Source organism: Halichoerus grypus, chromosome 1 (genome assembly GCF_964656455.1).
Source record: "Halichoerus grypus chromosome 1, mHalGry1.hap1.1, whole genome shotgun sequence".
In the NCBI taxonomy this organism is placed as follows: Eukaryota; Metazoa; Chordata; class Mammalia; order Carnivora; family Phocidae; genus Halichoerus; species Halichoerus grypus.
The window spans coordinates 205,272,422-205,285,924 of NC_135712.1; the positions used below are offsets into that span (position 1 = coordinate 205,272,422).

At 51.7% G+C, this 13,503-nt stretch overlaps 1 protein-coding gene across 7 annotated transcripts in view; it reads right to left on the bottom strand.

Annotated features, from left to right (window-relative positions):
- Nucleotides 1–8,084: 8,084 nt before the first annotated feature.
- Nucleotides 8,085–13,503, bottom strand: part of CYP4F22 (cytochrome P450 family 4 subfamily F member 22) — a 57,764-nt gene continuing 52,345 nt past the window's right edge. For 4 of the 7 annotated variants that reach the window (XM_078054367.1, XM_036089090.2, XM_078054370.1 and 1 more), the window contains 4 exons: nt 12,053–12,186; nt 11,103–11,167; nt 10,384–10,466; nt 8,085–9,998 (listed from right to left, as the gene is read on the bottom strand). In XM_078054367.1, the coding sequence (XP_077910493.1) occupies nt 9,821–9,998; nt 10,384–10,466; nt 11,103–11,167; nt 12,053–12,186 (460 nt within the window). In that variant the 3' untranslated portion in view covers nt 8,085–9,820. Of the gene's footprint in view, nt 9,999–10,383; nt 10,467–11,102; nt 11,168–11,982; nt 12,187–13,503 lie in introns of all 7 variants that reach the window. The other 3 variants (XR_013440880.1, XM_078054379.1, XM_078054377.1) reach the window with 3 other exon arrangements.

The window sequence follows — 13,503 nt, forward strand, 5'->3', positions numbered from 1 at the left end:
CCTGGCACATACTGGGTGCTCATTAACTATTAGGGGAAGAAAGGGACTTTCGTAGCCATGAGCTCTAAGAACTGACCACTCAAAATGGGGTCCTCAGCCCATGAGCATTGGCATTCCCAGCAGCTTCTTAGAAATGCAGAATCTCGGGCTCTAACCCAGACCCACAAAGGGGGTGGCGGTAATTTTTTTTTGCCATTGTCCCCAGCAAGGGGGACTGGTCTGGGACTACGTACCCAATAGTGTGCAGGAGAGGTTGTGCCGTGCCAGTTATGGGCGAGAGAGGGCCGGCAGGCCAGGCTGACATAGGCCCTTGGAACACATCTCCAGCTGCCATGCTGTGAGGAAGCCCGAGCCCTGCAGAAGGGCCTCACTCTTGTGCAGCTCTGATCAACAGCCCCAGCTGATTTCCCAGCAAACCACGCGTATCAACTGCCAGCCACGTGAAGGAGCCATCTGGACATTCCAGCCCAGTTGAGCCTCCAGATAACCACAGCCCCAGATGATATCTCATGGTGCAGAACCATCCGCCTGAGCCCAGTTGACGTGCAGAGTCACAAGAGAAAATAAAACGGTCATTGCTTTAATCCATTAAGTTTTGGGGGCTGTTAAACAGTGATAGATCATTGGTATACCAAGTGAATCAAAATTCATGTTTTCGCCAGATTGCCAGAGATTCGTGTGCATATCAAAGTTTGAGACGTACTGCTTTAAGTGACCTGGGTCAGGCACCTGGGTGACTCAGTCTGTTAAGCATCTGCCTTTGGCTCAGGTCATGATCTCAGGGTCCTGGGATCGAGTCCTGCTTCTCCCTCTCCCTCTGCCCTTCCCTCCCACCCCCCGTCGTGCTCTCTCTATATATATCTAAAATAAGTAAATAAAATGTTTTTAAACAAAGAAAAAAGATACCGAGTCAGGCTCTGCAACATACCTTAGGAAACTTACCCTGTCTGTCCCTCAGTTTTTTTATTTGTCAAATGAGAAGAAAAATCTATCCTTGCCAGGGCTGAGTGTTTATTGAACACCTACCATGTGCTGGGAGTATTCTAGAGGGTTGGGATGCAGCAATGAGCATGGTGGACACCGTCCCTGCTGTCAAGGGGTTCACATCTAGTGGGGAGACAGTCAAGGATCGATTGAATAAATGATGAAGAATGTATCGGACAGTGATTACAATATGAGGGCTTCCAGGAGGAGGTGGCCTTTGAGTGGGTCCTGAATGAAGTGCCAGGGTCAGTGGGAAGTGTTGTTGAAAGGGCCCCACAGTCATGGGGTAATATGCCCAGCCCTGGGCACAAGTGAGTGTGTCCTTATTTCTTCGATACCCGCACCCTGATCACAGCCAACGTGTCCTTCAATGAACCAGCCAAGGTGGCAAAATTTGGTCCGATATTCAATCCAGAAACAGGTATTGAAGACTGCTTCACCACATCCGAGAACTCAGACCCCCAAAGCCTCTGTGGCCATGGGAGGACAAAATCCATCCATCAGGGACTCCACACTCCCTGGATCAGGAGACAGGAGGCAGAAAGGGAATAAGAGACCCAGTGTGGGAGGCAGGAAGCCTCAATTGGGACCTTCTTCGCTGAGTTAGAGGAGGCTGGAGCGTTTCTCATCCAACAAGGAATGTCCCAGTTGCCAAATCACACAATTTGGCTTATGGAATGTCCCCTAGCCAGTGCTGGAGGGAGGACGGCCACACACTGAGAGGCAGAGGCTGATCCTTCTCCAGAGCCAGGCAGTGGACAAGCATGTGTCAGACCAGAGGTGGCAGTCACTCTGTGAGTCACCAGCCTCAGGTACAGCCCATCACACCCTGAGCCTCAGTCTTCACGTCTATAAAATGGGCTTGATAAAACCTCAGAGAGGACTGCAAGCCTTCTGTCAGACACAGGCAGAGAGGACAGGAGAAAGTACAACTCTAAGTGATATGTGAATAATGGTTTCATCTATATATTCAACTTATGGATGTGCACAGGGCTCTGTGTGTGCACATGTTTGCATATGCATTGAAAAAATTCCAGAAGCATCCACACATCCAAGTGGAATTGGAGAAAGTAGAATTGGAGTGTTTACCCTTCTAACTTGCTACTTGTCTCCGATTCTTTCTCTCTCCCTCACTGAGCTGCTATCACTTTTATCACGAAAATACTAAAAGGATTTGGCACAGGATGGGGGAGGGGTGGCACGCACTTGGTGCATAAAACAGAGGAGCAGTTTTCTTTTGTGTCACCATGAAGACACACCTCCCAGGAGTCAGACTGGGGTCTCTGTAGAGCAAGCATGCAGACTGCCTGGTGGCTGAGCTCCCTCTTTTCCTTTCCTTGGCCACTGGGAAGGAACACTTCTGGATTCAGCACAACAGAGTTCAGATCCCAGCCCTGCTCCTCACTGGCTGTGTGACCTTAGTCAAGTCACTTGCCCTCTCTGAGCTTCATGCCCTCCTCAGTAAAATGGAGAGAGGGACTTATACTCCCAGGTGGTTCATTCTTCAACAACAAACTGCACTTGAGCACCCACTCTGTACCAGGCACGGTGCTAGGACCCTGGACCTGGGATGAACAAGACAAATGAGGTCTCTGGATAGTGGTGCTCAGGTCTGATGGGAGAAGTCAACAGGAAATAAGACCGAGTCAGATGGTGGTGGTAATGAAGGAAATTAACACAGTGAGACATGCTAGCAAGTGACCAAGGGGGAATATTCAGACAGGGCAATCAGGAAGGGCTACCTTTGAGCAGAAACCTGAATGATGGGGAGGAGTGGGCCGTGAATAAACACCACCCCTTGAAGCCATGCCAGGACTGGAAAGATCTAGCCCAGGGTGGGGCACCCATGTTTGTCTTACACATGTTCATTCTTGCTTCTGTCCTCAAACGTGCTGAGACAACCAGGGCTGGTGGGGCCCCTGCAATCAGGGCAGTGGGAGCAGCGGGAAACAGCCCCGTTGGGGAAATCTGACCAGACATTCAGCCCAGAAGGTGGTATTGGGGTTTCACTCCACATAATCAAGAAGTCGAAACCGAGAGGCTCCTGATGAGGGCCTGTTGAGGGCAGGACCAGGTGGCAGAGCTGCCAGATTCCCGGCCAGGGCAACAGAAGACCAAATGAACTGGCTGAGGAGGCAGAAAGCCTAGAGGAAAACTCAAGAAAAGTTCAGAGGGCACGAAACAGCTAGGAACAACCACAAGGGTATTTTCGTAGGCGCTGTACTCATTGATACCCTCCCTCCTCCCCCTCTTGCCCCTCCCCCTCCTGCCCCTCCTGCCCCTTCCCCTCCTTCTCCTCTCCTCCCCCTCCTTCCCCTCTTCCCCCTCCTCCCTCTCCTCTCCCTCCTCTCCCCTCCTCCCCCTCCTGCCCCCCCTCCTGCCCCTCCTACCCCTCCCCCCTTCTTCTCTCCTCCCCCTCCTCCCCTTCTTCCTCCTCCTCCCTCTCCTGCCCCTCCTCCTCCCCCTCCTACCTCCTCCTTCCCCTCCCCCTCCTCTTCCTCCTTCCCCAGTCCTTCTCCTTCTCCTCTTCCTTCTCTTCTCTCTCCCTCTCTGATTATTGGGTGATGCTTGCTCACAGAAACTAGCCTGACCACCACCAACACCCCAAGCCACAGAAGGGAGACTTGGAGAAGGGACCCTGGGGAAGTGTAGTGTCCTAAAAAGAGACCATTTGCCCCCAAGTAGTAGATTACAGATGGCGGCAGTGAACTCTTTGCTAGCCCTTCCCTTGAGAGGTTGTGATGATTAGTTTTTTCTGTCAGATGGACTAGGCCACGGTACCCACTGTTTACTTAAACACTTATTAGGTGTTTCGGTGAGGTGTTTTGTACATGGAGTTAACACCTACAATCAGTTGACTTTAAGTAAAGGAGTAAATCACACCACGTCAATGTAAATGGGCCTCATGCAGCCAGTTGAAAGGTTTTAAGAGCAAAAATTGAGGTTTCCCAGAGAAGAAATTCTGCCCTGAGACCACAACATCTACTCCTGCCTGAGTTTTCAGCCTGATGGCCTGCTGGCCTACAGATTTCAGACTGGCCACCTCCCCAGTCGCGTGAGCCAATGGCTTAAGATAAATCTTCATATGTACATATATGTGTGCATATTTTTATCTTAAGATATATATATCTTAAAAGAAATAAATAAATCTTAAGATAGAAATTTATATATAATCTTTATATCACATATAAATCTTAGGATAAATACACAGTATATAGATAGATGATAGTTGTAGATGGATGGATGGATAGATGAGAGATAGAGAGATATAGATAGATAGATAGATAGATAGATAGATAGATAGATAGATGATAGATAATGAATAGGTGATAGAGCTCGATGCTATTAGTTCTGTTTCCCTGGAGAACCCTGACTGATACAGAGGTAAAGTATCATTCCTTTCTCCTTGAACCCCGGGCTGTCCTCTATGACTCCGGGGACTTGCAAATCTAGGTTGTAGGAAGACTTGTGACTTTCTTCTAGCCCCTTGGAACACACCTGCTTGGATTCAGCTGCCATGTTAAGAGGAAGCCCAGGCAACTCCCTGGAGAGGCCCCACGTTGAGAGGAACTAAGGACCCCAGCCAACAGCCAGCACCAAATTGCCAGCCACGAGAGTGAGCCACCTTGGATGTGGATCTTCTAGCCTCAGAAGAGCTGCCCCAGCTGACACCTCATTGAGTAGAGAAAACTGCCCCAGTTTTCTGCCCAAATCATAGCGAGCAAACTAAAGTTTGCCAGTTTAAGCTACTAAACTTCCTGGCTGTTAGTTATACAACAACGACTAACTAAAACAAATACATTTCCTAACATTGGAAGTCCTTTTAAAAAATGGTCATGTGTGCAAAAATGTTTGTATGTACATTGAAAAATGTTCACATATGCAATTTTTTTCAAACTGAAAAAAAAAATCACACCAAACTGCTGGGCTGGGGGTAGAGAGCAGAAGCCACCATGGGAAAATTTCCTTTTTAAATGTCTATACTTGCATAAACAAAAGCATGATTCCATTTCTACACTTGCATTTTTTTTTTTACCTCAAGCCAATGTAATATTTGAAAAGAGAGGATTTAAATGAATAAAGTACTTATAACAACCCACCCTGGCTCACAGTCAGTACCAAGAATGTGTTTGCCATTATTTCTATTATTTTATAACAGAACGAGGACATGAGCACCAGCCAGGAGACTTGGGTGTCTCTGGTGCACATATCAGGGACTTTACTGGTTGTAAATGCCACCCCCCCCCAATTCATTCCCTTGGTCCTTAGCAAGGAGGAAGCTCTCGGGGGGAGCAAGTGCCAGGGTCAGATGGCCCATGGTCAAAGCTCACCTTTGCCACTCTCCAGCTGTGTGACCTTGGGCAAGTGACTTGCCCTCTCTGAGCCTCAGGTTCCTTCTTCGTAAAAAATGGCATAGTAATAGGCTTGTGGGGATTGGAGGAGTGACTTGTGTGTCTTGGTTTTGTTTTTCCCAGAAGTAGACTCTAATGCAAGGCTTCAAGTACAAAAACAAAAACTGTATTCTGAGACAGGAATTCAACTGCAAATTGTTCCTTTGGGAAGTGACCCCAGGAGATACCAGTGAGACGGAGTGAGAGAGACAAGAGAAGGCAGCAGGGAAACGGGGCTTTGTCAAGGAAGTTCCCACTTGGGGAAGCTGGGGCTCGGTCCCTCTGGGGATCTCTGGGAGACAGCAGAGAACAGGCACCCACCAGTCGTTACTCAGGGCCACTGCCAAGGGCATTATTTCTCCAGAATGTCCTGCCGGCTGCAACAGGGTGGAGTTTGGACAGTGGCCTGATGTGGACACTTACAGTTGTTCAGTGAGTGAGGTTCTCCCTCCTGTCTGGCCAATACACCCACACACAGTCTCACCCACACACTCACACTCACAGATACATGTATACTCACAAACGCACACATGCGTGCACACACACAATTTCATGCACACATGTACTCACACAGTGCACCCACACTCCACAATTGCACACGTACACACACTCACATGCACGTATGGTCACTCACGTACATACATCCACACACTTACTCACACACATGTGCACATACCCAAACATACAGTCACACGCACACACCCTCATACACACATTGGACTAATGGAGACCAGACGCCGTAGAGCTTGTTGTGCCTCAACCGTCCAGCAGAGGGAGCCTCCGACACACTCAGGAGAGGAAGGAGACCCACAGCAACCAGTGACTGGCCCAGGCCTGCGTGTGTCTGAAGAATCGGACACGCAGATGCAGCAGGTCCCGGGGATCCACGGGCCCCATGCCTCCCCTCCTCCCTCCCTCATTCACTCACCATCACCGACCTTATCGGAAAGTTAATATGCATGAGAAGCATGATGAAAAATCCACCTGGCACAGGAGAACCGAGGTGCAGAAAGGGCCAGTCACGTGCCCAAGGCCACCGCTAGAAAGGGGGCAGAGCTGGGGTTTGAACCCACATATGTCGCCTCCCAAGACCAAGTTTGTTTTGCTGGAGGATGAGTGGCCTCAGACGGGGGATTCCGCGGCCGACGATCCCAGCACACGCCACCCGGGGGCGCCGCAGGACACACACCGCTGTGGCCTCCAGCACCACTCCTCCTGGCTTTGACTTCCCTCCACGCCCCCGCACCCACCCCGCTCCACCCACGCCTGCCGACACCCCCTTATAGGCAAAGCGAGGCGAGGGTCCCAGACCAGCACTAGAAGCCTGGGGGGGTAAGCCACCCCTCTGAGGCCACGCTATGAGGACACTGTTGTTGGACCTTGGGTAAATCATCTCACTCTAGGGAACTTCGTTTCCACCTCCATTAAACGAGATAATGACAGTACCCATCTCATAATAACAGTACCCGTGAGAATTACGTGCGAATATTTGGAGGGCACAAAGGAAGCTCTCAACCAACTTTAAATCTCATTATGGTTATATCAACTTTGGAGACCCTGAAGGCTTGGTCCTGAAACCCCTCCATCTTGGACGCACACGGGTGTACATGGGAGAGCGCGCGCGCACACACACACACACACACACAGGGATTGCACTAGTTTTGGGGCTTTTTAAACAATCACCTAAGTGCTGAGGTATTCCAAATGTATATCACCAGCCCGGAACTCCCTCCCGAATTCAAGACCTGCCTATCCAACAGCCCACTTGACACCTCCAACTCCTCCTGGCCTAAACTGACATGCTGATCTCAGTCCCTCACCCCCCCCCCAAAAAAAAACCTTTACTCTATTAAGCATTCTCCATCTCAAGGTGTCACTTCTATCTTTCCAGGGGCTCAGACCCAAACCCAGGGTCCTCCCTTTCTCCTGAATCCCTCATTCAAAGTATCAGCAAACCTGCCAGCTCTACCTTCATAAAGCACCCTGTCATCAGAATCCAAGCACCTGTCTTCACTCTACAGCCCCCAGCTTGCTTGGAGCCATTGTCATCTCTCACCTGGACAAATCTGGTCACCCCATCTGATCTCCCTAGTCCCATCTTCACTTCACAGTCTCTATTCAACATAGCAACCAAAGACTGTATGACAAATTTTGTCCCTCCTCTGCCCAGAACCCTCCACGGCTCCCTATTTCTGTCACAGTAAAATCAGTGGACTCCAAGGCTCTGTGTAACCTGCTCCCATCCCCTGCCTGCCCTCATCTCTTTCCATGCTCCTCCTCCAGCCACACTGATCTCCTCAATGCCCCCTAAACACCCCAAGCTTGTTCCTACCTCAGGGCCTTTGCACTGTTTCTCTCTACCTCGAACATTCTTCTCCCAAATATCCACAGGGCTCCTGCCCTCTCCTATCTAAAGTCTTTGTTGAAATGACCCCTTCTCAGTGAGGGTTTCACTGACGATTGAACAACTTCTCCCCCCACCAGCATTACTGAACACCCCCCAACACTTACCCAGCTCAATTTTTTCATAGCACTTATCACTTCTCTCACACGGGCCAATGAAGTCACCCCATCTGGTCTCCCTAATCTAACCCTTGCTTTTCCACTTGGCAGCCAAAAGAATACTATAAAGACCAAATGACAAATCTTTTGCTCTGCTCAGAACCCTCCCATGGCTCCCCATTTCTGTCACAATAAAAGTCAAAATCCTCCAAGGCCCTGTGTGAATTTACTTTATTTGCTTATTTTTTATTCGTCATCTGTTAACACCCCCCCACCCCTGCAGCAAATGTCAATTATGTAAGGGCTCAAATATGGCCTGGCTCACAGCAGATGCTCAATAAATATTTGATGAATTAATACAATTATTGTAGATACCATCACCGCCCCATCTTCTGTATCATCATGTCAGGGACTATGCCGTCATCAGTTCCCCCAGTCAGAGGCCTGGGAATCACCCTTACCTCCTCCCTCACCTCAGCCCCCACGGCTAGATAGTCACCCCTCCTGTCCTGCAGACCTCAGTCTCCCTCTTCCCCAGATTTCCAGTTCCCAGTGCCCCCCCCTTCTGAGCCACCTCCCTGCCAGCCCACATCTGACCATGTCCTGTCCTGCCCCCTGCTCACATACCCTCTATAGCTCCCTATTGCCCTCAGAATAAGTGAGATGTGGCCCGCAGTTCCTGGCAGTTGGCCTCTGACCAACTTTCCTCCATTCTGCCCCCCTCCCCCAGATCCAGCCACCCTGGAGTGGTGTTCCTCGAGAACACCACGCTCTCCCTCACCTGGGGACTTTTGCAGATGCTGTTCCTCCCGCCTGACATGCTCTTCTCTCCCTTGTCACCACTCAGCTTGTACCCTCACTTCAGCATCGGAGAAGCTCTCCCTGAGCCACCCCCTGTTGTGTTCACAGAGCACCAGGGCTTCTCATTTGGAGCACTTGTCATGGATTATAAATAAACTTACATGTGGAATTATTTGTACAACATCTGTCCCCTGTTCTCCCGAGGGCAGGAATTGGGCCCAGCTGTGCTCTTGGCCCAGTGCCAATGAACACTTAATTAATATGTGGTCTGTTGATGAGGTAAATGAATGCACAAACTGTCCCAAAAAGCCTGAGTTTATGTCTGAGGGCAAATGGCTTCCCAGCCTCCTAGCCCATAACTTCCCTCACGTACCTCCCAACAGCCCAGGGACCTTCATTTCCTTCCTGGGCCCCAAGGGAAGTGTCTGGCTGAGCTAGGGGGTGAACGATGGGGGACGTCTGCATCCCTTGCTTTTATTCTACAAAAATCAGGACACTCAGCGAAGGGCCTTTCAGCAAGGGAGGAAGGAAGGGGCTTGTGAGGGAGGGTCTAGATTTACAAAACAGCAGAAGCACACATCCTGAGCCCTGGGATGCAGCCAGATGCCAGAGGAGTTCGCCCAAATGAGCTAGGAGCCTCAAGAAGGTGATGTCCGGGCTCAGGGCTCTAAATTCGGGCTCTAGCTCCCAAGTCCTCAACTTGGAAGCCAGCCGGAATCCACGGGGGTACTGGTCCTGAATCCCAGAGGCCTTAGGTGTTGGGTCTTAAGTCCTTGGGTGGCTGGCTGGGTGGGGCCTGAGGCCCCGAATGCTCTGGATCCTGGGAGGGGTCTGGGCCCAAGGGGATTTGGCCAAGCCTGATCCCTCAAGCAGGAGAGCCGGAACGGGCCCTCAGGGGACAGGACCTGGACCTCAAGGGGCGGGACCAGACCGCCAGGAGGCGGAGCCTTGTCGTGAGGGGCGTGGCTTGCACCGTCAGGCTTCACGGAGGAGCCTGGTCCTCTGGCAACCGAACGTGAACTTCGAGGGGCGTGGTTTCTGCCCCAGGATCTTGGGGGCGGGGCCTCTGCCCTCGGGGGCGGGGCCTGGGCCTCTCCGGGCGGGGCTTGGGCCCCCGGAGTTCCGCGGGGAGGCGCCGGCGCTCAGGCCCGCGGAGGCAGCGGCTCCACGTTGAGCCAGATGCCGTTCTCCGTGCGCAGGATGAGCTCGGGCTTCCGCCGCACCTTGCGCGTTCGGTCCACGCTCAGGCGGAAGCGCAGCAGCGTCAGCGCCACGGCCACGCGCATCTCAGCCATGGCAAAGCTCTGTCCGATGCAGTTCCTAGAGGAAGGGGCGCCGGGGTGGGGCTCAGCTCAGCGGCTGTGTTAGCCAGGAAGGGGGGAGTCCCGGGGTAAATGACCTCCCCCTCTGAACCTCAGTTCCCTCCTCTGTAAAATGGGGGCAGCGGCATCAGAGTCGTTGGGAGCATATGAGCCCAGAACTCAGGGCCTGGCACACAGTAGTTGCTCAATACCCAGCGATACTATCACAGAGTCTGATTAGGGGACATCCTGGTACACTGAAAGCATGAAGAGGGTGCCGGGTTGGCAGAAAGCACATCTGGGTGGGAGGTGGTCTCTGCTCCTGATCGGCGCATCCCTGACCTTCCACTGGCCTCGGTGACCCTCCTATGCTTGGCTTGGACTGAGGGAAATAGAAGAGTTACCTGGGTCCTGCGGAGAATGGCACGTAGGCCAGTGGGGAGCGCTGCTGTGGGTTGTCCGGGTCAAAGCGATAGGGGTTGTACACCTAGGCAGGATTAGCCTGGGGGTGAGTCTGGGGGCCTGGCCCAGCCATCACAGCTTGGCCCCCATCCTTCAGCTGGACAGAGAGAACCTCACTACAATCCAGCCACACCCTCTTCTTTCTGTTGTTCAAGCATGCCAGGCTCATTACAACCACCGGGCCTTTGCACTTCTTGTCTCCTCTGCCTGGAACAGGCTTCACCCTGATCTTCACACTTTTCAGGTCTCAGCTCAAATATCTCTTCCTCCCCAACGCCTTTCTTCACCACTTGAGCTAAAGTGCCCCCCACCACACTCCAGTTTTTATTTCCTCTGTGCATGTATCAATAACGACAATGATAGTTTTTGCTTATTTTCTTCCCCTGAACTTAAACCATGAGCTCCATGAGGGCAAAGGCAGTAACTTCCTCTGTCCTCAGTGCCCAGCACAGAGGCTGGCACACAGGAGGTGTTCAATAAATATTTGTGGACCTAATGAATCAACAGTGAGTGAGTGGCTGGGGGAGGGGCACTCAAGCTCTGTACCCAGCCAGGCCATCTGGGTCCCTGGGGAGCAGAGTAGGGAGGCCTCACCACCCCAGGACCACCCCTTCTGAGGAGGAAGAAGCTGAGGGAATGGAGAATTGAGGCAGGGGCTCACCTTGGAGTCAGGCCACACGGTGGGGTTGTGGTGGGTCCCATAGATGCTGACCAGGCAGATAATTCCTGTGGGGAGGGTGGGGTCAGTGGGGCCATTGGAGCTGAGGGGAACCAGGGCCTTCTCTGAAGACCTCCTCCTTCCCTGCTCTTCCTGGAGCCATGCTGTTCCCATGAGCCATCTGCTACTCTTTCCTGCCCATCCTTCTCTGAAAAATTCTGCTGCTGTGTCCACTCCCGCTGCTGCTCCCTAAAGGGTTCCCATCACCTTTCTAGCTGCCATGCTGGCCACACAGGGATCTTTCTCACTCACATATCTGACATTGTTCCTCCTCAGCTCAAATACCTCCCTTGGCTCCCTACTATCCTGAAGATCAAGTTCAAATGCCTCAACCTGCACCCTGAGACTCTGCTCCATAAATATGCTCTCTCTTTCACTTTCAACCTCCAAGGCTCATCTCTCATGTTGCCTCTTCTAAGCAGCCCTCCCTGCATTTCACCCCAGATGAAGTCATTGCTCCTTATTTTGGGCTGTTCCAGCCCCTGTTCCTCCCTTTAGCCCATCCTTAACCCCATGTGACTGGGATGTCTGTGCCCTGCTGTGTCTCCCTCAGACTGGGTGGTACTCAAGGCCTGGGTCTGGGAACGAGGCCTCTCTAGATCTCCAGCATCACTTGGGCTTAGTCTCCAAGGGGTATCTGGCAACTGAATGAAACCATCCCTCCCCTACCTGCACCCTCCCGGGGCCCATGCTGCCACACCCACTCTTGCCTTTCCACCTGAACTCACTCATCTCTGTCTCCCCCCTACACAGCTGGGTCTCCTCCCTCCTCCCAGAAGCAAGAGCCTCACAGAGAGTTGCCCCATCTACAGGGAGGGTGCACCTGGGGCAGGCATGACCAGGCCCCCCTAGGCAGCAGAGCAGCCCAGCGGCCGGGTGGACATCATGGGCACCTTTGGGGATGATGCGCCCATCTGGAAGCTTGATGTCCTCCGTGCAGCGGCGGGAGACCAAGGTCACTGGCGGGAACTGGCGTAGGCTTTCCTTGATGCACATGGTGGTGAAGGGCAGCTGAGTCAGGTCGTCCCTGGGGAGCATGGAACATGGAATGGTGGGTGACTTGGGGCCAGGCCACAGCAACAAACAACCCCTTCCCCAAACACACGCACGAACACACACACGCCCATGCACATTCACATGCATTCAGAAGCAACCACACAGGAAACCAGTCCAGGATCTCAGACTTGCCCCAACTTCCCGCATTTGTAGTTGGGGCATGCTCATATCACTAATCCTCAGCGTGCAAAATATCTGACCCGCAACCAATCAGAGCAGCACCAGCAGGCTTCTGCACGCCCAGCATTAACCCTTTAACTGATGAATAATGTCAGAGGACAGCTGGGAGGGGTGCCAGGATAGGCAGGGGGGCCCGGGGCCGCAGCAGTTTACCTGCCTGTATGGATCAATTTCAGTATTTAAAAACCCATACATCCTCTCCTTATGCTATTATTAACTTTTTTCCATTGGACTCCAGGGCTCCAAATTGGATTAATTATAACCCTTGGTCCATGATCTGGATCATTTTCTTTCTCTTTCAAAGAAATTTTATGTCGCTACCTTAAAGGGCAAACAGCATGCCTGGGATAAAAGTACCCATAACAGGTGGCGCCTGGGTGGCTCAGTCGTTAAGCGTCTGCCTTCGGCTCAGGTCATGATCCCAGAGTCCTGGGATCGAGCCCCGCATCGAGCCCCGCATCGGGCTCCCTGCTCTGCGGGAAGCCTGCTTTCTCCCTCTCCCACTCCCCCCGCTTGTGTTCTCTCTCTCGCTGTGTATCTCTCTCTGTCAAATAAATAAACAAAATCTTTAAAAAAAAAAAAAAAAAAAAGTACCCATAACATAGACACCACTGGGAAAACAGAAGAGTTATTAAATTCTAGCTAGTCCTCAGAAACTGAGCCATCTTATCCCTTCATTAAAAAGGCAGATTCAGGGGATGCCTGGGTGGCTCAGTTGGTTAAGCGTCTGCCTTCAGCTCGCGTCATGATCCCAGGGTCCTGGGATCCAATCCCTCATCGGGCTCCTTGCTCAGCAGGGAGCCTGCTTCTCCCTCTGCCTGCCCCTCCCCTTGCTTGTGCTCTCTCTTTCTCTGATAAATAAATAAAATCTTTTTAAAAAGGCGGCGGGGCAGATTCGCAAGGAGTTCAAGATACAACGGCATCCAACTGAGAGTGTCTTTCTAATATCAAAATCTAAAAGGTGGACACTGAACAGAAAAGAGTTTTCTTTCTCACTGTTGGATGCTATGTATTCCTGTGTTTCCTTCGAGACACCCAGAATCAGCTCTACATGGCACATATCTAAAGTAAATTGGATTATTTTTCCCAATTCTTCACTCCCCCCCCC